The sequence below is a fragment of the Aegilops tauschii genome, chromosome 2 (assembly GCF_002575655.3).
Source record: "Aegilops tauschii subsp. strangulata cultivar AL8/78 chromosome 2, Aet v6.0, whole genome shotgun sequence".
Classification (NCBI taxonomy): Eukaryota; Viridiplantae; Streptophyta; class Magnoliopsida; order Poales; family Poaceae; genus Aegilops; species Aegilops tauschii.
Window position 1 is genome coordinate 54,805,090 of NC_053036.3, and position 27,990 is coordinate 54,833,079.

The 27,990-nt window shown below is 47.3% G+C and overlaps 2 protein-coding genes and 1 non-coding gene across 4 annotated transcripts; 1 reads left to right on the plus strand and 2 right to left on the minus strand.

Annotated features, from left to right (window-relative positions):
* Positions 1-3,453: 3,453 nt before the first annotated feature.
* Positions 3,454-10,205, minus strand: LOC109775041 (transcription factor TGA2.1). 2 transcript variants are annotated; one of them, XM_020333797.4, is made up of 10 exons: positions 9,876-10,205; positions 9,398-9,451; positions 9,139-9,286; positions 6,959-7,045; positions 6,811-6,870; positions 4,981-5,058; positions 4,839-4,890; positions 4,434-4,705; positions 4,092-4,340; positions 3,454-3,964 (listed from the first exon to the last, which is right to left on the minus strand). In XM_020333797.4, exons 3-10 carry the CDS (start codon positions 9,202-9,204, stop codon positions 3,818-3,820), a joined length of 1,011 nt encoding a protein of 336 aa, XP_020189386.1. In that variant the 5' UTR covers positions 9,205-9,286; positions 9,398-9,451; positions 9,876-10,205; the 3' UTR covers positions 3,454-3,817. The 2 variants fall into 2 exon arrangements, with proteins under 2 accessions (XP_020189386.1, XP_020189387.1); XM_020333798.4 differs by having other exon boundaries at positions 9,384-9,451; positions 9,876-10,174.
* A 1,566-nt stretch (positions 10,206-11,771) lies between these two features.
* TRNAA-CGC (transfer RNA alanine (anticodon CGC)) lies at positions 11,772-11,844 on the plus strand. Its single transcript has one exon. It is a non-coding gene; the product is annotated as a tRNA-Ala (tRNA).
* Positions 11,845-12,090: 246 nt separating this feature from the next.
* On the minus strand, positions 12,091-15,615 carry LOC109775577 (rhodanese-like/PpiC domain-containing protein 12, chloroplastic). Its single transcript, XM_020334306.4, has 8 exons — positions 15,258-15,615; positions 14,958-15,080; positions 14,459-14,550; positions 13,713-13,813; positions 13,522-13,632; positions 12,739-12,847; positions 12,529-12,579; positions 12,091-12,432 (listed from the first exon to the last, which is right to left on the minus strand). The coding sequence occupies exons 1-8, from the start codon at positions 15,487-15,489 to the stop codon at positions 12,352-12,354; spliced, it is 900 nt and encodes a 299-aa protein (XP_020189895.1). The 5' UTR covers positions 15,490-15,615; the 3' UTR covers positions 12,091-12,351.
* Between the last annotated feature and the right edge of the window lie 12,375 nt (positions 15,616-27,990).

The following is a 27,990-nucleotide window of genomic DNA, read 5'->3' on the forward strand; positions in this document are numbered from 1 at the left end:
GCGGTGGATCCGATCGGGACGTTGGATCCACAGCCATCGTCGTCACCATCTCCGCACAGATTAGCCAACCCCGCCAGATGGGGCGCTGCCACTGCCGCCGGCCATGGAACTGCGGCCACTGCCGCGCGGCATAGGGTTGGTGCCCTAGCTGCCGCCGTCGGACTCCCACGAGAGGTGCCGCCCCTGGCGCCTCAGATGGGATCCCGCAGCCTCCGCCCGCCTAGGTGCCTTCGGCGCCGGGCCCGCCGCCACCGCGGCCCACGCCGGCGGCAGGAGGAGGCGCGAGGGGTGGCCTACGGCGCTAGGGTTGAGGGGCCCCTGGCGTCGCCCAGGGGAGGCGACGCAAGGGGAGGGGACCTGGACCAGAGAAATGGAAGAGACTTTCACTTCCCAGCCTCTGCACCAACTAAAGGATGCCTGCAGCCTGTCACATATGAAGCAGATTACTTAAAGAAACTAGCAAATTTAATTACACAAGCATCTTTTGCTCCCAAAAGAGCTTAAAAGAAACAATATTGAAAAAAATTGTGTGCTATTACAACGGCATCATATTGACCTTGGGGCTTCTCACTCTCAAACAAGCGCCACAGGCCGTTGAACGGTTCAAGCTTGCTTATCCAGGAAGGCCTTACAACTTTAACCAGGTCACTCTGCACGGCCGGGCTGATATGCGACTCAGCAACGAAATGAACAGCCATGAAAGTGGTCAGAAGTTGAGTAAGTGACTGATCGATGGACTAAACTCCAAGAAGCTACACTCTACAGTAGGATATGATAATGAGATGGTGTAGTGAAGTAAGCTACATATAGCTAACTTGGTATGTACTACGCGGAGCATGCATCCACAAGATGTCAACCTGATATACTACAGGCCACTGCTAGCCGTAAACCGGCTGATGGTAGGGATTTTTTAAACCGCCTCGACAGCCGTTGGTTTGCGTTGTTTGGGCCGCTTGATCTCTCGAGTCTGGACCATAATATTACTTCCATCCCAGTACGCTTATTTCTCTCGCACAGCGACTCCAGCCAGCCATCGACATGTGATAAACATCCTCGTTTCCCAGGTTGCAGCAGCCCCGTCACTGATCATCTCAGAGCAAAACGCGGACGAGCTCGCCGGCCACGTCTGCATCGCCGGGTTGCAGCAACGACGCCGTTGCGACCATCCTGTTCGTTGCAGCACGGAGTCACGAACGATGCTCCGGCGGCCCGACAATGCTCCAACACAACACCAGTGATGCTTCGTTGCAGCACGGACGATGCTCCGGCGGCCCGGCAATGACCCAACACAACACCGGTGATGCTTCGTTGCAGCACGGACGATGCTCCGGCGGCCCGGCAATGACCCAACGCAACACCGGTGATGCTTCGTTGTAGCACGGATGATGCTCCGGCGGCCGGCAATGATCCAACACAACACAGGTGATGCTTCCTTGCAGCACGAACGATGCTCCAGCGGCCCGGCAATGCTCCAACACAACACCGATGATGCTTCATCGCAGCACCGGCGATGCTCCGGCGCCCCGACAATGCTCCAACACAACACCGATGATGCTTCGTCGCAGCACTGGCGATGCACCAGTGGCCCGGCAATGCTCCAACACAATATCGATGATGCTTCGTCGCAGCACCGGCGATGCACCGGTGGCCCGGCAAATGCTCCAACACAACACCGGTTATTCTTCGTTGCAGCACTGGCGATGCTCCATTGCATTACCACGTGAGGTTTCGCCAGCCCGACGAAGCTTCATCGCCGCACTGGTGATGCTCCGGCGGCCGCTGGCGATGCTTTGTTGCAACACCGACAGGCGCCAATGGGTGGTGTGTCGCAGCACTGGGTACGCCAGCGATTGATGGAGCAAGGCACGTCGCTGGTGGGTTCGCAGCAGAGGCACTTCCCACCCTTCGCACCGCTCGGAGCGAACGACGGTGACCTCGATGCATCACTTGCGGGAAGCTGCATGCAGCGCCGCGAGCACCTGACCTTGCACACCCGCTCGTATTAGGCACCCACCAGCCTTTCAGCTATGCATCACCGAGCATGGCCAGGCTGCCCCGCACCGACCAGACCTTGCAGCGGCTTCGTCCGGGAGAGCTCACAGCAGCTACGCCAGAGGAAAGCTCGCAGCAGCTCGTGGCCAACGTTGAAGACCGAGAGCACGAAGCGTCCCACATGAGGGAAAAAGAGGTAGATGCTCCCAGGGGAGTTGTAGTAGAAGGAGTTGCTGAGCCCGTGGGAGGAGGGGGTGAGAGAGAGAGGAGAGAGTCGGCCGCGCTGGGGAAGAAGACGAATCACGTGCGATCCCAAGGGAGGGGATAAGGACGAGGGCGGAAGCAGCGCTTGGGTCCACAGGACACGTGTCAGGCCAACGACACGGCTTACGCAACAGGATATCAATCGGTTGAAACTAAGACTTTTCCTTTATCTACGGGGAGTTGCTCGCCGAAATATAAATAGAGCACGGTTTTAAATTTTCGAAAAATATATTTTGGACTTTTTTTTTTTACATCATGGGCATTTTTGTACTGTAGTATTTTTTAGGGGAAATGAGTTGTTCTGTATTAGCTGCGAACTTAGCTGTGGGAATATGTTTGTACTTATCCGCTCCTTGAACCAGGGCTACCTTAACCTTACTATCCAATACACCGATGATACACTGGTTATCTTAGAGCATGCATGTTCAACGCGGCGCTGGGGTTGATTTCCCTACCGACGGGCGGTTGCAGCAATGAATCCTGACGTCAAGAATGGCTTGTTTGTGCTTGAAGGTTCATGTAGTTTGTGACAACATTAGACGTGCTGGAGATGGCGAATATATTCGAAGCTAAAATGTTTCGTCTAGATGGGGCTAACGAACGGCAAACCTAACTCCTGCCTATGTATATCCCATATAGTCAACTTCATTCCTTGCAATACTTTTGTGTCCGATATCCCATGTAGTGAACTTCAGGCCTTCGAATGCTTTTGTGTCACATATAATTTCTCCATGTTAGCTTTACTTCCTTTGGAGAGGGGAGCCTTGGCGTGGTAAAGTTGATGTCTTATGATCATGAGGTCACGGATTCAAGTCCTGAAAACAGCCTCTTACAAAAATATTCCCGGACCCTGCGCAAGCGGAACATAGTAGCATAGAGGACTGCGTCAAGAGGAGTGCAAAGGCATGTTAAACAAGTAATGAACTATGCTGCTGTGTAAAATGAACGCACAGGACGAGCCAAGACACTCAAACAAGAGAAGCGCGCACATGACTGCCTCAAGAGGTGCGCCCGGGGCGCACCACAGCCACTAGTCACTGACATGCGTCCTACATACTCCCTCTGTAAACAACAAGTATTGATCACTGTAGAGTGAGTAGTATGGAATTTACCTACTGCTTCGTCTTCAGACGCTCTGCAGACCGCAACAAGTAGCATGTGTGGATACAGTATAGTCGTTTCACTCCAAGCACAGGATTGAGCAACCAAATGGAACAAGTTCATATGTATTCACCATGTTCAACCACCACAAGGGACAACAGCTAAAATACACGGAGCGCCGATTCTCCAGCCACTACAGTTCTGTGACACAACTTAATTAGGACTCGTCCTGGCTTACCTAATTTTTATTCCCAACACAGTTCTACAACCATTGTAACTTACAGGCTCCCCCCACCTACTTGTATACCACCTGAGTACAAACCCTGGACCCAAAAAGCAGCTACACATAATTATACAAGAAGAAAAACTCGAATACCCAAATTATCTGCAGCAATATGAAGAGCACCCCCGGCGTTGTACACATCAGCTTGGGGGAAATCCAGCGCGCGATGATCCTTGGTTATTCCCTGGGCCTAGCAAGCCACAGAGAGCTCAGCGCGCGCAAACGCGAGAAGTAGTCATGTATAGCCAAAAGGGCGCGGGAGGCCTGACGGATCGTCAGGATCCGCTGCATCTGATGCAAGGTCTGCTGTCGCAGGTTGTCGGCCTGGTAGATACAAATGAAAGAAAATTATCAAATGAACCAGACTGATGAAAGTGAGCAGCTAATTTCATGCCAGCAAATATGCTGAAATATCACAGGTTCAAGACTGGAAGAAAGGAAAGAGGCCTGCCTGGCGAAGAAAGTTCTCGAGCGTTCCAAGCTTGCCCATGGCCATGGCCATCTGACCCATGTAGTTTGCAACATTCCCTGAAGAGCCAGCAGAGGAACCCAGAGATCCAGCCAAAGTCTCTGCCAGTGATTGCTGCAATGCTTCCATTCCTTGTGACAGTGCATCCTCTGCCTGCTGGGAAGATTGCTGGAGGTTGGTCAATCCCAACATCTGCTGCTCGGTTAGCGGCTCCAGATGATTCACCAGGAGCTGAAATTTCATACCGCATTGAACAATCAGCTTACAGGACCAGCAAGGGAAATTGGACTAATAGCAAACTCTGAGATTTAATACTTCACTCACCTTTAAGAGTTCGGATGGACGGAAACCCCCAAGCCACAGGAAGCACCTTTCGGCAGGCGTCTTCCACATGCCTGACAGTATATGGAACACATCAGCCTTGGCAGCGACACCTTTGACCTTAAATATTTCATCATAATGTGCCATTATCCCATCTACGATAAGGCGCAGGTCACTGTCACTTGCATGAGCATTAACGGCAGTCCTCAACTCGTTGATTTGCTTGTTTTGGTCCTCAAGCCATCTAGTGTATTCTAGATCGAAAGTCATTGCTCCTGCAAAGATAAGTTTACTATTCAGATGAAAATCTAACACAGATTGATAACACGATACAATTGAACATTATGTAAAAAAAGGATGATGCTGCCAAAATGTATGGCATACACAGAAATTTGGAGAAGAAAATACCATTTCCACTCATGGCATGGGTTTGGTCTCCGGAGCTAGAAATGAAGATTCCCTGCAAATAAATATCCAGCACGAGCATTAGCAAAAGCATACTCTACTGCAACAAGATATCACAACCAACATTCAGCCAATAAAGATTTACCTGCTGGCGAGCTTTCTGGAGCTCCTGCTCTAGTTGTGCAAGCTTCAGCTTGCTGCTTTCTAGCTGTTGCACATATGACTTCAAACAAACAGAAAAACATTATCAGTGATTCCGAACAAATGAACAATCCAGTATTCACTATTCAGTGGAAACGATAAATACTAGTATCACACAAAGGCTCGTGCATGGAGAATTCAGTTAGTTGATATAATTCAACTGCCTCTATGCACAGATAACTAAGAATCTATTTAAGTCTTGTATACTGAAACACATGAAGAAAATTCTGACCAAACAAATAAAACGGAGCCATTATGCATATAGAACTACAGTAAAGAAACATGCTGTTGAGTTCATCAACACAACTACAGACAGCTCTGTTTCAACACAACCGGAAAAGGCTCTCGCCCCGCTTTATATGTAAAGCAACGACCATACAAGACCAACACGTAAAACTCCAAACCACACACAACACACACACCCAAGGCTGGATACATCAGGCAAGCGGACAGCCACACCACCCGAACCAACGCCAAGCCAACGACAAATGTGCAATAAGAGCCCTGCTTGAGGTCATTGGAGATCTCCAAGACGGCACGGCGCCTTCTGGAAGGGAACGGCGCTGGAATGCCGCCACGGCCCATTCCAAATGATCATGGTTTTCACCCGGAGCGATCTGAAGGCGCCTTAAGGAGGCGACGCCCATGGACACCACCGTCAACGGCCCGACCAAAGGCAGACAAGGATTATTACCACCCCACCCCCCCCCCCCCCCACTCACGCTCCACCTCCGAAACAGCGCTGATTGCCGAAACACCGGTCACCAGCCCGCACCTGAGACGCGAGCCCCGCCCACGAGCACCGCAACTCCCACCACCAAGACCGCCGCCCCGGGAACCCAGACCACCCCTCGACCGCCACCACGGCATAAGGACACCGACGACCGGTCCAGTCAGCACCAGGCAGGGGAGGGTCGTCAACAGCCGCCGGCCTTGCCGCAGCCACCCTGCCGCTCCACCGGGGACACGACCCATCTGGCTTCTCTAGATCTTGGCATTGGCATGGCCAAGAGGCCCCCTGCCTCCCTCCCCGGGTCGCCCCTGCCACCACCGGCCTGCTGTCAACAACAGCCAACAAGGTCGCCACCGGCCGCCGCTCCAGCCGAACGAGCAGAGGAAGGAGAGGTCGCCACCACTGTCGCGCCGCCACCCCCACCAGCAGATAGCCACGGCAGAGGCGGACGCCCGCAACCCGCGCCGCCCACGGCCCGCACCACTTGAGGCCGGATCTGGACTCGTCAGTGCATCCGCTGCCACCGCCATCTCAGGCCCCAAGGAGGCACCACCTCTGCGTCGCCCGTCACACCACCACTCCGGCACCGGCGCCAACCCACACCGGCACGCCGCCGTGCTGCCACACCCAACGCGAAGCTCCGCATCCAGGCTTTGATGACCCGGAACGCGCTGAATCCTCCGCGCAAGGAGACAAGAACTCCCCGCCACCGACGACGACGGGGCTTCACCCGGCCACGCCCTCTGGCGGCGGCGAGGGAGGAGGGAAGGGCGGAAGGGGAACCCCCGCAGCTGCGCTAGGGTTTGCCGAGGGGAGTTTCCTTTCCTTTTCCTGTTTCAACACAACTACAAACAACTCTGCCCAGTAACTCTGAACTCCTTAATTCTTTAAGCAGAACTTCTACCTTTCCTTTACAAGCATACTCTCAAATTACAGATCTAGCGTGAATCAGGTTAAATTACTAAATTAGGTTGAGTAGAAAAAGAAAATTCTGAACATAAGAGAGCAATGAAAAATATGGGCAAGATTTATAGTGATTACCTTCTTCCTCAGTCGACTTTTCCTTGCAGCCTCACGATTTTGAGCAAGACGGCGCAATGTCTATTGTATGGAAAATATCACAAGATATTAATAACATAAAAAGGCAAGAAACACAACAATATACAAGAAAAAGGAAAAGAAAAAATACCTTTTGGTCCAAGGGTTTGTCGGACCTGTCAGACCTATCCGAAGAATTAGAAGCCATGATTGCCCCACCACTTTGTCCTTGTTCTAACTGCAAACAGTAGATAACAATGAGTAAGGAAAAATAAACTTATTAATTCCCTTTTTTTGACAAACACAAAATGGTATGCACAAGCTGGCATTCCATACCGGACAAGATTCCAGCGGCTCAGGCTGAAACATAAAGTTCAGGTTAAACATTTCCATTCCAGTCGTACCAGTACCGGTTGACACAACCAACACTACCACCCTCTACGCCACTCTAGTTGCTTATAAAGGCGTCAGCCGCACCGCATCTTGGTTTCCTCAGCGAGGCGGTACTATCCCACATGGTAGCGACAGCGAGGAGGAGGTAGGGAATGGGCCCATACTTCATTGCAGAGATTTGACCGGTGGGCTTCTTGCTCTTACAATGGGTCGGCATGCACTAGGTTAATACAAAGGCCAGGCCTAGTCCATTTTGTCGCCATATTTTATTTATTTTCCTCTTCCTTTTATATTGTGTGCATCATGTATGTGTATACAGATGGGATGCATATGAATTATGAAAAACCAGAACGGAACACCGGAATGCTCCGGTTCCAAGTAACAGAACAGAATTAACAAGTATTGAGTAAAACAGACTAAAAACTGCAAGTTTTAGTTGATAACTTTGGCATATTTGGAGTATTAGTTGGCAGCTGATCCACTCTGAAGCACCAACCCACCCAGATTTGCCGTGTCAGCGTCCTGCACGCGGCCTTTACGCAGGATACGGCTCTGTATGGACACAGCTTGATACGGCGAGGACGTTAAGCGCAGCCCCGAGCCCAATAGAAGCCCAGGAGCCACGAATAACCCTAACATTTTCTCTCTCGCTCTCTGTTCGATCGCACGAGGAAGCTTTGGATCGACCCACCGCCGCCTGGAGTCACCTGACCAACCTATCGACTCGCCTTGCCGCCGCCTGGAGTCGCCTCAACCGACCTGTCGACTTGCCTCGCTGCCGCCTCGAGTGAGGTAATTGATTCCACCACCGCTGCCGCCAACTGGAGTGGCTCGGCGCCACCGCCTAGAATCACCTCACCAACCTGTCGACTCGCCTTGCCGCCGCCTCGAGCGAGATAATTGATTCCGCCGCTGCTGCCGCCTGGAGTGGCTGGCTGGCTGCTTGCTGACGCGTATGTGTGTGCGCGTGCTTGCCGCTGGCGTATGCGTATGTGCTTGGTACTTGGCTACTTGCTAAGTTGCTATTGTTCGCTAATGTTGCTGCTTTGCTGCTACTGCTAAGGAGATGCCATCTGCGGAGAGTGGCATGGAAGCAAGCCAACTTCTTTACTGGTTCAACTTTTCACGCTTGTCTATCTTAGATCGACAAATCCTAATGCTATCATATGATGTACTCACTCCGTAAAGAAATATAAGAGCGTTTAGATCACTAAAGTAGTGATCCAAATGCTCTTATATTTCTTTACAGAGGGAGTATTTTGCATACACCATGAGGATTGAAGACATTGATGATCATTCAGGACTTGAAAAGAGGCATGGAGGCAACCAATGGGGCAGTATTTTGATCTCATCTCATGCATTCTATTATGTTTTGTCTTTATTACATGTCATTTTACTAATTATTTACATATATACTCGCCGTATTGCTGTTTCTAGATTGCCGTGTCCCCATACTCGTATCTGTGTATAGGTAAGGGCATATTGGTGCTTCACAGCTGATCCATATGAGCAAGCGAAATAGCATGTGAATCGTAGGGTAAAAATGGTTGGTTTTAACTAACAATTCATTACTGCTGTTATAAAACATGAAGATGCCCCCGGCAGTATATTTGTCAAGTTCTTATCGCTCCAGAATCCAAGTCCTAGTAATTAGCAAATCCAAAAACAGCAGTGCTAGAATTTTTTTGCGGGAACAGCAGTGCTCTATAACTTAAGATTATCAACTCCGCTGTTAAGCTATAACAATTAATTCCAAACACGGCGGGATTCACAGTTCAAATGCTAACATGGTATTGAGCATAACAATTATCTATTTTACCTCTAGAAAATGGTGCAGGTAAAGACATAGGTGCTTACATAGTTGAGTTCAACTTAAAGCCTCTTTAGGTAAAAAAGAGGGGGAAACAGTTAAAACCCAAAATTAAGAAGCATGATTACCCTATAGATCTTGCCGTCGTTGTCTAGAACAGTTGAGTTGTCAGTCCTTGAGCTAGCATCTGCCATCACTCAGCGGACCGCAATCACAAGGAGACAGCAAATCACTTTGCTCCCCCCTTTCTAACAGCAAAGTGGTGAGCCCAGCCCTCTGTTGAGCGCGATCAAAACAATGAAGAAAAGTAAGCAACTCTGATAGATAAGCAACTCAAAAAACAGTAATTGCAACATGTAACGAAATACAGTACATGGTTGTACGTACTTCTCTCCAAGAGTCCAAATCAGTAGCTGCTCGGGGTTACTACAACCGTATGGTCTGCAAAAAAGTGTGGCTTCCCTTATTAGTACACAAGTAGTACTATGAAGATACAAAGCACAATCCAAATAATTAGCATGTCGGAACAAGGGTATGAACATTTATGAATTTGTGCCGATCTGAGACCCTACTACAGGCTGGTGGGGGTCAATCTCCCCGAATGGCCACAGAAGTAGCTTCGCACAGTGCCACAGCTGCCCCCCTCTGTGCCACTGGAGTAAGCACGCGAATCCAGCCATTCAGAACCCATCGGCATACAGAGCTGTTCTTCACTGCTCAGCCTGTCAGCCATGATCCACCCACCATATCCCATACAGATACAGTAGGTACAGCACCTACCCTGATCCGGAACAGAGAACCAACCGAAACAAGCAACGGGAAGGGGGGTGGATGGGGGAGACGAGCTCAGAGCGGGGGCGCATACGGTGTGCGGTCGGCGATGCTGCCCGGAGCGGAGCTCGGCGTGGCGCCGGCGGGCCGCGGCCATGGTTGGTGGTCAGCCCACGGGCCCCCGCCCGGGATGGATGGGGGAGAGCTTCAGAGCCGCGGCACCGAATCCGGTACGGCCTGGCCTCACGCGCGCCTTCTACCCGGAGGCCGGCGACTCCTCCTCCTGTAGCAGCTCCGGCTCGCGGCGTCGGGGATTTGGTGGGGGAGCGGCGGCGAATCGGGGAAGCTTCGAGAAGCTCTTTCGGGTGGTGGTGGTGGTGGTGGTGGAGGACTAGTGGGAGGGAGGCCTGGCCGCCTGGGGGGCAGGGGAAGGCGCCAAAGCGGCGGGGCGCGGCCTGGACCCGGCGCACGGGCCGGCGTGCGGGTGACGCGCGGGCCCCAGGGGACGCGTGGGCGCGGCTCGCTGGACTGATTAGGCGCGGGTGGCGTCAGGGCGTGGGGCCCGCGCGCCTTGCTCGCCTCACCAACTCCTCACTCCGTGACGACGCGGGTGGCGTCTTTGACTTGCCCACCGGAGAGCGCGCGGCCGGCGTTATCCGCTGCGCCGAGGCCGCTGCCTGCCAGCGGTCCAGGGCTCGATGCTGTGCACGTGGTCGCGACGGTGAAACGACGCTGCCAGGCTTAGTTTAGTTTAATTTTTTCTGTGGTTGTAGTTTAGTTTAATTTAACAGCATTGTTCCATTCCAAGGGGTTCTTGGTGCCATCGTAATTTGCTGTGGATCGTTGTGTTGTGGCCTTCGGGTTCCTTGCTTTTCTTCTGAGGGGTGGCTTTCTTGCATTTTCTGATTCGTTTGTTTACCTCTACTGTGCAGCTACATCCAAAGAGACAATACACACAATTTTTTACTCCCTCCATATCTAAATATATGTCGTTGGGTGTAAACTGAACTCTTCCAGCGACTTATATTTCGGAACAGAAGTAATACATAGGAAGGGCCAAAACAGGACGAAAGTGCATCATTGGTCAGTCATCTGAGAACACTACGCTTTTACCTTTTTTTTCGAAAAAACTTCTGATCTATTCATCAATTATTAAGGTAGTACAAAGAACACTAAAAGTAAATTTACATCTAGATCCGTAGACCACCTAGCGACGATTACAAGCACTGGAGCGAGCCAAAGGCACGCCGCCGTCATCGCCCCTTCCTCGTCAGAGCCGGGCAAACATTGTTGTAGTAGACAGTCGGGAAGTCGTCGTGCTAAAGCCCCATAGGACCAGCGCAGCAGAACAGCAACCGCCGATGAAGAGAAGCATAGATCGGAAGGATCCAACATACAGACGCATAGACATAGACGAACGAAAACCGGATCCAGACAGATCCACCGAAGACAAATGCCGACCAGATCCCACGAGATCCGCCGGAAACGCACCTCCACACGCCCTCCGACGATGCTTGAAGCATCACCGGGACGAGGGCTAGGCAGGTAGAACCTTATTCCATCTTCAAGAAGCTGCCGCCACCTCATCTTCTTGATCATGGCACAAGCCTTAACAAAACTTAAAAAAAAAAACATCTAAAAACGAAGCCCTTCCACTGTCAAGGATCGGGATCCACAGTAGAAGACGAGGCAGACCGACGACGGCGCCGGCAAAAGGCAGGAAAACCCTAGATGAGAGTCGCACGAGGGCAGGAGCGAAGGGGTGTCAGAGTCAAGGCGGTTTCGTAGCGGTCACTCGGTGAGACGCGAGCAAATTCCGGGAAACGTGCGTAGCCTTACGCGAATAAAGTGCAGCAAATGGAAGACAAAATTGATACAGCAGCTATGTGTTCTTTTTTTCTCAACAACACAAAATACGGTTGGGTATTCACTTCTTTCTCACCCCAAGTGCTTACTAGATAAGTCTTTCATGGAACTAACAATCACAAAAGGGGGTGTAGCTCATATGGTAGAGCGCTCGCTTCGCATGCGAGAGGCACGGGGTTCGATTCCCCGCACCTCCAAAATCTTTTTTCCCTCTCAGCGCATGATGTATACTGCCTTTTGTTTTTGTCAACTGTCAAACTGCAGAGAAGAGAAGATCTTCTCCGTTCTAGCAGATAAGATTGCAGCAGAAGAATTTCCCTGCTTGAATGCTTTCCTAAAGCAGCCTAAACAGGATCGATAGAATATCACATGCGATGGCTTTTGAAAAACAACCGCACTGATATGATACCAAATTCAGGAGCGCCGCAGGAGGAATTCGATGATTATTCTTCCAATGATCATCTCTCGAATATTTCATTTATATTCATATTGATACGATCCGTACTAGTTCCGTTGACAACTTCTGAAAAAAATTACATGATAGTACAAGATACCGCGTGAGAAGAAAATTTTAGCTCTGAATCCCGGCATCGACACAAAACCAATGCCAAGTTCTACCAACAGGCACCGGGCTATGATTTTAGTTCAGCATGGTAAAGCACGCAGAGAAGCCTCTGGGGTTGGAACGCTGATCGGTATGACGGCTAGTAAGTCGGGATGGAAGAATCAGCTTTCACCGAGTACGCGTGGATTCCGCCCGCAACGTTGTAAATCTTTTGGAATCCCTGCAAAGCGATGGCTCATCTTGTCAGAGGATGCTACACAATTACTCTACACGCACTGGTAAGGAGTCTAAAGTTTTCTGTGGGTGCTTCAGTTACCTGTGACTGCAGCCACTTGGCTACCTGCATCGAGCGCATGCCATGGTGACACTGAAACGAAGTACAGAAGGCAAAGTTAGAAAGTGGCATAGCACACTGAAGCAGTTTCTATCAACTCATCAATCTTTACGTGTGGGAGTATAATATATACTTCAGTCTTTTAGGTCACTGGCATTTATGCAGCAATTTTCGTCGTAGTAACGGACTTACCAGAACATAAGTGTCCTTTTGAGGATTGAATTCATCTGTCATCACTGGTCCCCAGGTTCCAAATTGGCGGAGAGGTAGAACCTTGAAGCCTGGAAGGAATGCTCTCTCCCTGCCAAGCAACAAGTATAAAATCAGCATCAGCTCCATCATGATGGCCCACTGTGTGAAGATTTAGGATAATTAAACACAACGAACAGGACCATCACAATAATATGTCCGCAAAGCAAAAGCCTAGTCCAGTATCTGACTTTAAATGATGAATCGTGGAATTCTGCAACCCAATTTGGTCTCTCGAATGTAAGGGGAATAACAGACTCTATATAAGCCTGTAAAAGGATTTACACACTGCAAGTCTATACAACGCTGCAGACTATCTCATTGTTCCAACAGTTTAATCCCGAGACAATATACAAAAGTGTTTTCGAACAACAACAAAGATGCCGTAACTGGTAACACCTGTACGCTTTAATTGTTCAGAAGGGACAAAATGAAATTCATTATATCTACCAAAATCTCAAAAGATGTGGACAAGTCCCACATTAACGTTCTGGTTCACCACATAAACCTCTATCATCTTCTCATTAAAGTCAAGATTAAGACTGTTGCAAGAATTTTTGTGCTATTAAGCAAAATGCAAAATACTGGAGATGTATCTTGCATCCCAGTTATGTGTGCCTTTCATACAGGCATCTATCATGAGTTAGTGAATGACTTATTATTTGGAATGTTGGATCAGTGTATTAACAATAACTGGGACATTGGTGCAATAGTGAAGAATCTTACACTTCATCAGGCTCCCGAACATCAATCAATTGAGCTTCTTCAATAAAACTAGGATCTTGCATTTTTGCGTGAAGCTCTTCTGGTTGAATATCTTGCAGCAAGCATTGGTCCCTGCCAATTGGTGGCACAAGATATGAATACCTATTCATGTGTACCAAGAGACAACATCCTGTGTTGTTAGAATCATCTACCTCTCAGAGAGCACCTGCACTAAATGCCATCCAAATTTTGTCTTACACCGCACAACTTTATTCAAAGGTGCACTAAATGCTGCTTCTTCAAACTCTGGTACCTGCTCAAGTCAAGCAATAACGTTCAAAGTACTGTTGAGACAGAAACTGAAATATCAGTGGACAGACCCACTGGTAGAAACTCAGATATCAGTGTCCAACGAAAAAAACATTTATATGGTGGCAACAGATGAAAGGATGGGAGTTTCAGGAAATAAACTAGCTAGTTCTTGGTTCTAACCAGACACTTAGATGGCTGAGAGCAGCAAGTCAGTCAAGAACAGTGAAATCGTTGGCAGATGGATTTAGAAGTGTATAGCAACATATAGAAGTGTTCAACAAGATGGAATAAACTTGTTGTAAGGCTACCAGCTCCCCGCGAATATGCAAACAAGCAAGAAACAGCACCAACATAATAGGAGTATTTTACATGGTCTTGTTTGCCAGTTAACAATGTTGGTAGCTCTTGATAATTTATAAGTCAGAAAGAAGTAAATTCCACCACAGAATCAAACAAAATCAATGCTAAATAACAAAAATGTACTATGAAACATGGCATTTCTAGTTGAAAAATAGTTAGATAATCAGTGCAATTCCACTGTGCAGTTTAAGTACATAGGTGTCCCGGCTGAACAATTATAATATGTGAAGTCCTACCACAATACTCTTCTACTATTGTATACTAGAAAAGCAAGTTGATGTTGTACCATCTGTCCCCTCCGAACCCATCCAAGCATACCGCCATCTTCTTTTGATGGACATAAGGAGTGCTCCACGGCTAAGTCACTCAGGTCTGCCCCTGAAATTTAAAAATAAACAATAGTAAAAATCATGATTTCTCAACAACAAAAACAAGCCAGCTATTTTGAGCACTTCAAATGTCTTCTACTCTTCAGGGTCATTTCCCCCCATAAATATCCAAAAGATGGATCATATATATACAGCATCCACATCAATGATGCAGCTCAGTCAGCATGTATGCTTAGCAATCAGCATTTCTTATTTCGCAACGCAGCCTTGAATGTAGACACGGAACATAGACAACAGCATGGATTGGGTGCATTCAAGCAGACAGGGTTTCGTAGAGCATAACTTGAGGACACCCATTTTGCAAGGGCCACATACTGCGTCACACTGGATCATATGATTCTAGAATCTAAACCATATCAGATACTACAAAACAAACAGAGCTAGGAAGCTAGTCACCTGATGCGATGCTCTTCTCCAGATCGACGAGAAGCCTGGCGTCCTTTTCGCCGACAAGCAGATGCTGGACCAGCACCTCCTTCCCCTCTCTCGGAACACTACCACTGGCAGCGGTGCAGAGAACTATCCAACAGAGATTCATGTCAGCTGGTCAGTAATCAATTCCGTGCACCCTCAAATCGATGCAAACACCTTTTAAAAAAAAATCGATGCAAACAATACTATCAAACATGTCTTAAGATAAGAAAATGCCCCCCAATCTCAGGAGCCAAGTGACAGGCACGGGAACCCCTCACTCACCCCTGGTGCTGGGCCGGGGTTGTTCGCCGGCGGGCCGCATGGCCGAGCCCCACGCCGCGGAGATGGGCCGCGCGGACGCGAGGAGCGAGAGGGCGGCGGGCGGCGACGGCGCGGGGCTGGCGACGGCGAGGAGCGGGGCGCGGCGCGCGAGCCCGGAGAGGGAGGCGGGGGAGCAGGGGGAGGGGTAGGGGCACGGGAGGCGCGCGGCCCTGGTGGCTCTGAGACCGAGCATGGCTGGCCGGCTGGCTAACTGTCGCGTCGCCGTCCGTCTTCACTGCGACGGGAGAGGAAGGGGGATGGGGAATATGCTGTTGCGCGCAGGAGGCCGGGCCTTGTTTGCGCTGTTTCTGGACCGGGCGGCGCGGAAACACGACGAACGTGTGCCTGGTTCTAGTTGGGCTTTGAAGAAATATCACGCCCGTGCGTTTCAAAAAAAAAACGGAGCATGGACTTCCCTAAAAAAATTGAAGCATGGGGCAGGTGTCGATGACACAATGCACATTCTGTGTTTGCGGTCTAAGAACATCTACAACCGGACGTCCATATCCGCCTCAAACACCCGAGCTGGCTGGTCAGTAACTGATCAGACACAAAATAGCCATCCAAAGGACCTGCCAAATCCAGTCCAAATGGCCAAACTGATCGGCACTCCTCGTATCAGGCTCATATCTGGGGCAAATATGAGGATGCCTTGACACGTCCATCACGTAGGATCCGACTCACTGTGGCTCATCCTATTCCACATAAATTGGACTTTATCCACATTTAGGATGAAACCCTAACCGCATTCCACTCCACTCCACTCCAACCCACACCCCTCCGCCCACAAGCTTCCGTCCGGTGATCTCATACCTTCTCCGGCTTGGCAGGCAACGGATCCGAGTCCTACACCTCCCAATCTGTTGACCCGGAGCTCGTCCCACGCGGCCCCAAGGAGGAAATGGTCGTCTGAGTCCACCAAAGTCCACATTTTGTTCTCATACATGGATCTCATCTCAGATTTCATGACCTCAAGCCATTTCGCGGAATCTGGGCTCATCATCGCTTCCTCATAGTTTGTAGGTTCGTCATGGTCAAGTAATATGACCTCCAAAACAGGATTACCGTACCACTTTGATGCGGATCTTACTCTGGTTGACCTACGAGGTTCGGTATTAACTTGATCCGAAGTTTCAAGATCATCATCATTAGCTTCCTCACTAATTGGTGTAGGAATCACTGTAACTGATTTCTATGATGAACTACTTTCCATTTAGGGAGAAGGTATAATTACCTTATCAAGTTCTACTTTCCTCCCACTCACTTCTTTCGAGGGAAACTCCTTCTCTAGAAAGGATCCATTCTTAGCAACAAAGATCTTGCCTTCGGATCTGTGATAGAAGGTGTACCCAACATTTTGGGTATCCTATGAAGACGCACTTCTCCGATTTGGGTTCGAGCTTATCAGGTTGAAACTTTTTCACATAAGCATCGCAACCCCAAACTTTAAGAAACGACAGCTTAGGTTTCTTGCCAAACCACAGTTCATATGGTGTCGTCTCAACGGATTTAGATGGTTCCCTTTTTAACGTGAATGCTGATGTCTCTAATGCATAACCCCAAAACGATAGTGGTAAGTCGGTAAGAGACATCATAGATCGCACCATATCTAATAAAGTACGGTTATGACGTTCGGACACACCATTACGCTGTGGTGTTTCAGGTGGCGTGAGTTGTGAAACTACTCCACATTGTTTCAAATGAAGACCAAACTCGTAACTCAAATATTCATCTCCGTGATCAGATCGTAGAAACTTTATTTTCTTGTTACGATGATTTCCCACTTCACTCTGAAATTCTTTGACTTTTCAAATGTTTCAGACTTATGTTTCATCAAGTAGATATACCCATATCTGCTCAAATCATCTGTGAAGGTCACAAAATAACGATACCCATCGCGATCCTCAACACTCATCGAACCGCATACATCAGTATGTATTATTTCCAATAAGTCAGTTGCTCGCTCCATTGTTCCGGAGAACGGAGTCTTAGTCATCTTGCCCATGAGGCATGTTTCACAAGCATCAAGTGATTCTAAAAGCCCATCAGCATGGAGTTCCTTCATGCGCTTTACACCAATATGACCTAAACGGCAGTGCCACAAATAAGTTGCACTATCATTATTAACTTTGCATCTTTTGGATTCAATATTATGAATATGTGTATCACTACGATCGAGATTCAATAAACCATTTATATTGAGTGTATGACCATAGAAGGTTTTATTCATGTAAATAGAACAACAATTATTTTTTGACTTAAATGAATAACCGTATTGCAATAAACATGATCCAATCTTATTCATGCTCAACGCAAACACCAAATAACATTTATTTTAGATTCAACACTAATCCCGAAGGTAAAGGGAGTGTGCGATGGTGATCTTACCAGCCTTGGAATCACTTCCAACACACATCATCACCTCGCCCTTAACTAGCCTCTGTTTATTTTGCAACTCCCGTTTCGAGTTACTACTCTTAGCAACTGAACCAGTATCAAATACCGAGGGGTTGCTAAAAACACTAGTAAAGTATACATCAATAACATGTATATTAAATATACCTTTGTTCACTTTGCCATCCTTCTTATCCACTAAGTGTCTAGGGCAGTTCCACTTCCAGTGACCATCTCCTTTGCAGTAGAAGCACTCAGTTTTAGGCTTGGGTCTAGCTTTGGGCTTCTTCATGGGAGTGGCAGCTTGCTTGCCATTCTTCTTGAAGTTCCCTTTCTTTCCCTTTGCCCCTTTTCTTGAAACTAGTGGTTTTGTAAACCATCAACACTTGATGCTCTTTCTTGATTTCTACCTTCGCTGATTTCAGCATCGTGAAGAGCTCGGGAATCGTTTTCGTCATCCCTTGCATATTATAGTTCATCACGAAGTTCCAGTAACTTGGTGATAGTGACTAGAGAACTCTGTCAATCACTATCTTATCTGGAAGATTAACTCCCACTTGATTAGTACTCAGACATTCTGAGCACATGCTCATTAGTTCAGCTATCCTCCTCCATCTTGTAGGCTAAGTACTTTGTCAGATGTCTCATACCTCTCGACTCGGGCATGAGTCTGAAATACCAATTCCAGCTCTTGGAACATCTCATATGCTCCGTGGTATTCAAAACGTTTTTGAAATCCCGATTCTAAGCCGTAAAGCATGGTGCACTAAACTATCAAGTAGTCATCATACCAAGCTTTGTCAAACGTTCATAATGTCTGTATCTACTCCTGCAATAGGTCTGTCACCTAGCGGTGCATCAAGGACATAATTCTTCTGTGCAGCAATGAGGATAATCCTCAGATCACGGACCAAGTCCGCATCATTGCTACTATCATCTTTCAACATAGTTTTTCTCTAGGAACATATCAAAAATAAACGGGGAGCTACATCGTGAGCTATTGATCTACAACATAGTTATGCAAATACTATCAGGACTAAGTTCATGATAAATTAAAGTTCAATTAATCATATTACTTAAGAACTCCCACTTAGATAGACATCCTCTAGTCGTCTAAATGATCACGTGATCCATATCAACTAAACCATGTCCGATCATCACGTGAGATGGAGAAGTTTTCAATGGTGAACATCACTATGTTGATCATATCTACTATATGATTCACGCTCGACCTTTCGGTCTCAGTGTTCCGAGGCCATATCTGCATATGCTAGGCTCGTCAAGTTTAACCCAAGTATTTTGCGTGTGCAAAACAGGCTTGCACCCGTTGTATGTGAATGTAGAGCTTATCACACCCGATCATCACGTGGTGTCTCAGCACGAAGAACTGTCGCAATGGTGCATACTCAGGGAGAACACTTATACCTTGAAATTTTAGTAAGGGATCATCTTATAAAGCTACCGTCGTAATGAGCAAAATAAGATGCATAAAAGATAAACATCATATGCAATCAAAATATGTTACATGATATGGCCATCATCATCTTGTGCCTTTGATCTCCATCTCCATAGTACCGTCATGATCTCCATTGTCACCGGCATGACACCATGATCTCCATCATCTTGATCTCTATCAACGTGTCGTCACATGGTCGTCTCGCCAACTATTGCTTTTTGCAACTATTGCTATCGCATAGTGATAAAGTAAAGCAATTACATGGCGCTTGCATCTTTATGCAAATAAAGAGACAACCATAAGGCTCCTGTCAGTTGCTGATGACTTTATAAAACATGATCATCTCATATAACAATTTATATCTCATCACGTCTTGACCATATCACATCACAGCAAGCCCTGCAAAAACAAGTTAGACGTCCTCTACTTTGTTGTTGCAAGTTTTACGTGGCTGCTTGTGACGCCCGGATAAACAAGCTACAGTAAAACTCTGCTAATGGTGCCACGTTACCCCCGTTACTGTTGCTAATCTATCGTTAGATCAAAACCGGTCCAAAATTCAAAGTTCAAAATCAAGCAAACAATAAAAGTTTTCAAATATTAAAACTAAAATGTTCGGAGTGAACCAAATATTGCATAGATAATAATGGTGGAGAAACCTAACTTTAATAAAATGTTTAAGTGTTCAAAATAATTAAGATAGAGGTTTAAATATTAAAATAAATGCCTTGTGAATTTTATAAAATATTAAACTATTTTAATTTGGGTTGGGAATTAATGTGGCAATAGTATATTTAAAAGTATTAATTTAAGTGCTAGTGATAATTTTTATAGAACTAAAATAAAAGAGGAACTAAAAGAAAACAAAAAAGAAAAATAAGAAAAAGTAAAACCAAAAACAAAACAAAGCAAAAAATAATAATACGAAGCAAGACCCCCCCTCCCCTGGGCCGTTCGGCCCAGCAGGGCACCAGGCCAATGGGCTGGCCCAGCCGCGCCCCTGCATAACCCCCCCACCCCCGAAACCCTAGGCCTCACCCACTCTCTCCCCGATCCCCTTCTCCTCCCCGTCTGGATCGGGCGCACGCCCCGCCCCCGACGCGGTCGCCCCCTCCCTCGCCCGGAGCCTCCGCCGGCGCACACCGTCGCCACCCCGATGCCGCGCCCCATGCTCACCGTCGCCCACTCCCCCTCGATCTGGATCGAGATCGAGGGCTCGACCCGCCTTGTCGACGCGCCGACGCCGTCCGGAGCCCGCGCCGCCGCCTGGACCTCGCCGGACGCCATCGCCGGCCTGCCTCTTCTCCATCACGCCGTCGCCGTCCTCCTCCCCACGGGTCGCCCCCGAGCCCGCTGCCATGCCCCTCCAGCTCCCCTGTGAGCGCCTCCCTCTCCTCCTCTCTCCCCCACCGCGTCGTGCCCGCGCCCGTCGGCGCTCTCGCGCTCCCCTGTGGTCGAGCCCCTCGCTCGCGCTCGTCCCCACCCGTCGCTGGCCGCGCCCAGTGCCCCGCAGTGCTCTCCGCCCCGCCTCCGCCCGCCGTGGCCCTCGTGCCCCGCTGCGGCAACCCCCCCGCCATGGTCACGACCCCGCCCTGCCCCGGGCAGGCTACGGGCGCCCGTCGCCCACACCCCGCCGCGGCGCGCTCTGCCTCGCCGGCGCCGTGCCGCTGGCCGCGCCCGGGCTCGCCCCCGTCGGGCGCCTGCAACCGCGCCCGAGTCCCGTGCCCGATCGCCCGCTGGGGCTCTCCCTGGGCCACTGCCAGGTGGGGCCCCACGCCCCTAAGCCGCTGACCCCTGGGGCCGAAACCCCCCTGGCCCGCTGACAAATGGGGCCCAGCCCCAGAACAAATAAAAAGTATATATAAAATAATATAAATAATAATAATAATAAATTAATTAATAAAAATAAATAAATAAATAGATAAAGAAAATAAAAATAAATTTAATTAATTAATTAATTAATTAACTTAATTAATTAAGTTAATTAATCCTGTTTAAATTAATCTAATTAGTTAGTTAATTTAATTAAACAGTAATTAATTAGATAAACCCTAATTAACCTAAACAGAGAATGACAGGTGGGTCCCATTGGACCCACATGTCAGTTTGACTTAGTCAACCCCTGTTGACTGCTGATGTCAGCATGACATCATGCTGATGTCATAAATCCAATTTTGAATTAAATTAAATGATTAATTAAATTCCAGAAATTAGTAAATCTCTAGAAAATCATATCTTTTAAACCGTAGCTCAGATGAAAATACTTTCTACATGAAAGTTGCTCAGAACGACGAGACGAATCCGGATACGCAGTCCGTTCGTCCACCACACCTCCCTAACCTATCGAACTCGCAACTTTCCCCCTCCGGTCCATCCGTCCGAAAAAGCAAAACATCGGGAATACTTTCCCGGATGTTCCCCCCTTCGCCGGTACCACCTACTGTCGCGTTAGGACACACCTCGCACTGCTCATTGTCATGTCACGCATCGTCATGTTTATGTTTGCATTGTATTTACTGTTTCTTCCCCTCTTCTCTCCGGTAGACTACGAGACCGACACAGCTGCTGCCCAGTTCGACTACGGAGTTGACGACCCCTCTCTCTTGCCAGAGCAACCAGGCAAGCCCCCCCTTGATCACCAGATATCGCCTATTCTTCTCTATATTGCTTGCATTAGAGTAGTGTAGCATGTTACTGCTTTCCGTTAATCCTATCCTGATGCATAGCCTGTCATTGTTGCTACAGTTGTTACCCTTACCTGCTATCCTACTGCTTAGTATAGGATGCTAGTGAACCATCAGTGGCCCTACACTCTTGTCCGCCTGCCATGCTATACTACTGGGTCGTGATCACTTCGGGAGGTGATCACGGGTATATTCAATATACATTATATACATGACACATGTGGTGACTAAAGTCGGGTCGGCTCGTTGAGTACCCGCAAGTGATTCTGATGAGGGGGTTGAAAGGACAGGTGGCTCCACCCCGGTAGAGGTGGGCCTGGGTTCCTGACGGCCCCCGACTGTTACTTTGTGGCGGAGCGACAGGGCAGGTTGAGACCACCTAGGAGAGAGGTGGGCCTGGCCCTGGTCGGCGTTCGCGGATACATAACACGCTTAACGAGTTCTTGGTATTTGATCTGAGTCTGGCCATTTGGTCTATACGCACTAACCATCTACGCGGGAGTAGTTATGGGTATCCCGGCGTCGTGGTATCAGCCGAAGCTCTTCTTGACGTCAGCGACGGAGTGGCGCGCGCCGGATTGGACTGGAACGCCTGCTAGGCTAGGTCTGCTTCCAGCCGCCCTCGCAACGTGCAGGTGTGCATAGGGCGATGGGCCCAGACCCCTGCGCGCATAGGGTTAGACCGGCGTGTTGACCTCTCGGTTGAGCCTGGGTGGGGCTGCGACGCGTTGATCTTACGAGGCCGGGCATGACCCAGAAAAGTGTGTCCGGCCAAATGGGATCGAGCGTGTTGGGTTATCTGGTGCACCCCTGCAGGGAAGTTTATCTATTCGAATAGTCGTGTCCCTCGGTAAAAGGACGACCCGGAGTTGTACCTTGACCTTATGACAACTAGAACCGGATACTGAATAAAATACACCCTTCCAAGTGCCAGATACAACCCGGTGATCGCTCTCGAACAGGGCGACGAGGAGGGGATCGCCGGGTAGGATTATGCTATGCGATGCTACTTGGAGGACTTCAATCTACTCGCTTCTACATGCTGCAAGATGGAGATGGCCAGAAGCGTAGTCTTCGACAGGACTAGCTATCCCCCTTTTATTCTGGCATTCTACAGTTCAGTCCACTGATATGCCCCTTTACACATATACCCATGCATATGTAGTGTAGCTCCTTGCTTGCGAGTACTTTGGATGAGTACTCACGGTTGCTTTTCTCCCTCTTTTCCCCTTTCTGTACCTGGTTGTCGCAACCAGATGCTGGAGTCCAGGAGCTAGAGATCCCGAGGATGATTCTACATGGAGTTCGGTTTCGAGGAGTAGTTAGGAGGTCCCAGGCAGGAGGCCTTGCCTTTTCGATCGTTGCTACTTTTGTGCTAGCCTTCTTAAGGCAAACTTGTTTAACTTATGTCTGTACTCAGATATTGTTGCTTCCGCTGACTCGTCTGTGATCGAGCACTTGTAATTGAGCCCTCGAGGCCCCTGGCTTGTATTATGATGCTTGTATGACTTATTTATGTTTTAGAGTTGTGTTGTGATATCTTCCCGTGAGTCCCTGATCTTGATCGTACACATTTGCGTGCATGATTAGTGTACGGTCAAATCGGGGGCGTCACAAGTTGGTATCAGAGCCATCTGCCTGTAGGAATCCCCCTTTCCAACTCCTTGGCCGAAGTTGAGTCTAGCCTTTACAAAACTTTTACTAACATGGCTGTGTGGCTTACGGGCCCACGTCGCCATTGGGTGGTATTAGGATCTTTTACTCCTTGTCTATACTCTGGGACTCTGAACTCTCCCCTATTCGGGTTAAATGATTTTGCTAAAAGGACTAACTGTAGGTTCTCGTAAATACTTTCTCCCGGAGAGCCCTTTTTCACAGATGGTCGCCGACTGCACCAGAAGATGTTGAAGATACTCTTCGATCATTCCCGAGACCCTTGTGCCCTCTGCCTTTTCAATTCCCTACTACCGATATATCCATATGGATAACAACATACACTTGTTGTTCATACAATTACTCTGAGTTTCTCGTGTTATTACCAGATACATCGAATTGCTCTCCGGCTTTTTAAGAATCCCTTGTACCACTACCTTGCAGTTCTTTTCCACCTGGATACCCCTACGAATAATTCCTCGCACTTATCGAGTATCCGCTCATCCCCCAAATGATTCATGTATTTCACAAAGTCTTCGAAATACCATTCGATCTTCCGAAAATCCTCAGCAACCTATTGCTCTTGAAATTCTTGTTTGCTTGCATTGTGGTTAATCCCATAAGTCTCGTAATCTTATTGGCATCTCTTGTCATTATCATTTTGAGTCCGTTGATTCAATTTGTTGCGAATGCTCGCAATCCTCAATCATATCCTAGAATTCATTCTTTCGGCTCAGACGTCATTTTAAACGTGAGCTGGATCTCGGCCTATCAAATTGCCATCGATTGTACCCCTAAGCCTACTCAACTTATCCATCCTTGATCAGAGCGTTGCTTCTGACCCCCTGATTTGGAAATCATAATTCTTTTGCATTTGAACTTTGAGTTAGTCAGTTGTTTCTATAATCAGATCTCCTTGCATTCTTCTTCCTCTGGTTGAGTACCGATGCTCACATCAGATCCCTTGTGGACCATCGGTTCCTTTGTTGGATTTTATCCGACAGTGTCCTTCCTATTGAATAACCTTGTGAGTCTTTCCATGGGTATATAATGCCTTTGGTAAATTGTATCATCTGCTTTTGAACAATGCTCTTCTTTCGAGCTTGTAATATTTACTCCGAAGTTTGTGGTATATGTTCCTAAGATGCCCTGATGGGTTGAACCTATGCCTTCCTTAATCTGTGTGAACCCGCAAGTTTTCCAAGGTTCATACTCCTCTGGTAATTCACCAGGTAGGTCTTCGCACTCAAATTATTTTTAATAGAGCAGTGAATGAAAGGTTATGCATTGCAGAAGTGGGAGTCGACCTTGAACTTTGTGTTCATGCCCATGGACACGATGTAGATCTTATCATTAAAAGCTTCTCTTAAATTAATTATTACCTTGGTATAAGTTCATCTTATATCTGGGATCTGGCCTTTTGCAATCGTGGTTCCGACGATGTTCTCCTTTAAACACCATTTCTCGTGCAAGTTTAAGCACTTGACTTCTGTAGAGCAATACCCAATCCAACCTCTATTTTAATCTGTCGTCGAGTATTACCCCCCTGGTATCTCGAGATTATCACGGAACTGCATAACTTCTTATGAGTTCTCCATCAAGTATTACATTCTCATTGATTCCAATTGTCCACGGGCTCCGAGTTATTAAACACTCAAGGACATCGATAACTGAATCGAGTCCGCATCACGATTAAACAACTCTTAGTAATCTCCTTTACTTACGAGTTCGTACTCGATCACGTCATCCCTAGCCTGCTCAGCTATGTCATTATCGTGCCGATTTTAACTGTGCTACCTGGTCCTTCCCAGCGCACAAATTTCGACAGTGAGCTAATCTTACGTCGATTTTCCTTGCCATATCATTTAGCCTTGAACAACAAACTTGATTTCGAGTTTGTGTCGTACCCCTGGTTCCAATAACTTTTTGCTTCATCATTCCCTTGACTTGATGTCATCGCCAATCGATTACATCTTCATGAAATCTCTCGACAAATGTGTCGTGATCATCATCAACCTTATGCGCTCTTCCAGGATATCGATTGAGTTCATGATGAGAAAGACCATCCTTGCCCTCGATGATTAGTATTATCATCGACCACTCTACTACCTTTCCTCCAACACAAACTTGTTCTTGTTTTGTGTTATACCTTGAGTTCCTTGCAATCCAACAATTGTTCTTCTTTACACTGGAGTATTACCATCTTTTATGTCAAGAATGTCGTGAGAGTTTCACCACCTCTTAGGAAATTCTTGATATAGTGATGCTTCTCACCATCATCATTCTTCTCTTGGTCCCCGTGTTGAGTGAACTCTGTTATGAGAATTTAATATCTCTAGCAACCTTGTTACTTCACAGTTAATGGACAATAATTCCAATGTAGTGTGTTGGTTGCTAAATTTCCATTCCGACGTTGGTCGTGCAACCCAGCCCATATTTCGGGTGCCCCTTTCAACCAATGTTTAATTGTGTATGTTTTCCTCGAGCATACATCATTATACCATTTGATCTGACAAATATTATCTCCTTGTTCACATAGTTGTGGAAATCCATCTTTTGTTAATCTCGATGAATTGTCGCTGATTCCATCAGCCACCTCCTCATCCTCTCGTTGGTTTACTGAGGGACTCTTGCTACGGAACTCGCTTCCATAGTTCATTTAACGAGAATCTTACAATGTCATCTCGTCAAATTGTGCCGCACCTTTTCTTCTCAGGCATCCTAAGTCTGAGGTATCGTGACACCAATCAGATCTGAATCTCGGTCAGATATGATGGTTGGAACATATTTCCAAGAGTTATAACATTGGTCTCTACATAACCCGGTAAGGTGGTGTCTTTGCTTAGCACCCCTAGCCAGAGGACCTTTTGATATAATTTCCTTTTTAGCAAGGTTAACTATTCTTCCATGAGGAAATTGTAAGACTTACTCTATAAGTTGTTCCTGATGGATCCTTTGTGTATCCATAGCCTGATCCTTACCTGATGACAATGTCAATGCTATCTCGAAGCATGTCTGTGGTACTCCGATCTTCGATAAAAACATTTGAAGACCAAAGCTAATTGTTTCCTGCTCAATTATCCAAACACCGTTGTATGGGTAATGGCATGAAATTTCTCTCCTATTTCCTAAAGGGTTTTCTACGTTATATCCCGACATGGATATCATGCTCTGCTTACCCTTGGGAAGAATATACCCTTGAAATATGTGTTTAAACACATTTTCCTTTCCATTGTTCTGTTTAATCTGATAATGATATTTTCCTTTCTGTTCTTTTGTTTAACCCTTCTTGAGTTCTATATGATCTAAGCAGTAATATTCTCCTGCTTATGTAAACACCTCGGTGTACAATTCTGTCAGCAAGACCCTGTTACTATTGTTGATGACATCCCGGTAGCCACCGATGGACGAGAACTTTGCCTAATGGTCCGCCTCGTTTCAACGAGCAGGAAAATGGTTCTCTTCGTCCCTCGCCCTTGGTACCAACGTGTTGCCGACATAACTGACAGGGTATTCTCTGACATGCCTTGCTGTCATGACCAAGCAAGATGTCACCGCTCCTTCTACTTTTAACCCACATGGTGGGCCCATAACCCACAGTTCCACAGGATCGAAACCTGACTCTCCTATACAACCCTGTTTCTAACGGTTATTCCCCACGCTTGGCGTCGTATTTAATTCATGGGCCACCTTCCTAGTCATCTATTCTGGTATCGGACACAATACTTATTCCCGTTGCTCTGAACCCCTTTCACACTCTGTTTCAGGCAATGAACGATTGCCTATCCGCTCGAAACTTCTTATTGCACTGTCCTAGTTTGCTCTCGATGTGTTTCCTTTGTTCAACTCGAGAGATACTCATATGTTCATTCTTGGGATACCCCCAGATGATTTTCCCTTATAACATCCTATCGTTGTAGAGCTGCCCCTTACCTATTCGTAAGTACGATGGAGTTCCCCGAAGAAAGGACGACAACTTCATCATGATGCATTGGAATAAAGAGTTGGAGACATCAACGAAAGGGATTAACTTCTTCGAGAAGATCCGTTGGAATATCGTAACCAGAACTTCCCCCCTTACTCCCCTCTTAAATCTCGGGACGAGATTTCTTGTAGTGGAGGAGAATTGTGACGCCCGGATAATCAAGCTACAGTAAAACTCTGCTAATGGTGCCACGTTACCCCCGTTACTGTTGCTAATCTATCGTTAGATCAAAACCGGTCCAAAATTCAAAGTTCAAAATCAAGCAAACAATAAAAGTTTTCAAATATTAAAACTAAAATGTTCGGAGTGAACCAAATATTGCATAGATAATAATGGTGGAGAAACCTAACTTTAATAAAATGTTTAAGTGTTCAAAATAATTAAGATAGAGGTTTAAATATTAAAATAAATGCCTTGTGAATTTTATAAAATATTAAACTATTTTAATTTGGGTTGGGAATTAATGTGGCAATAGTATATTTAAAAGTATTAATTTAAGTGCTAGTGATAATTTTTATAAAA

Bases quoted from the DNA above. Each gene is read 5' to 3' on its own strand.
- LOC109775577 (XM_020334306.4), bottom strand. From the start codon at position 15,489: ATGCTCGGTCTCAGAGCCACCAGGGCCGCGCGCCTCCCGTGCCCCTAC. The intron at 14,551-14,957 runs GTGACTAGCTTC...TTTAAATTTCAG, and splicing joins GGAGAAGAGCATCGCATCAG to GGGCAGACCTGAGTGACTTA. The intron at 12,580-12,738 runs GTAAGTCCGTTA...ACTTCGTTTCAG, and splicing joins AAAAGGACACTTATGTTCTG to TGTCACCATGGCATGCGCTC.
- LOC109775041 (XM_020333797.4), bottom strand. From the start codon at position 9,204: ATGGCAGATGCTAGCTCAAGGACTGACAACTCAACTGTTCTAGACAAC. The intron at 6,871-6,958 runs GTATTTTTTCTT...TCCATACAATAG, and splicing joins ACAAACCCTTGGACCAAAAG to ACATTGCGCCGTCTTGCTCA. The intron at 3,965-4,091 runs GCAGGCCTCTTT...TGTATCTACCAG, and splicing joins TCGAGAACTTTCTTCGCCAG to GCCGACAACCTGCGACAGCA.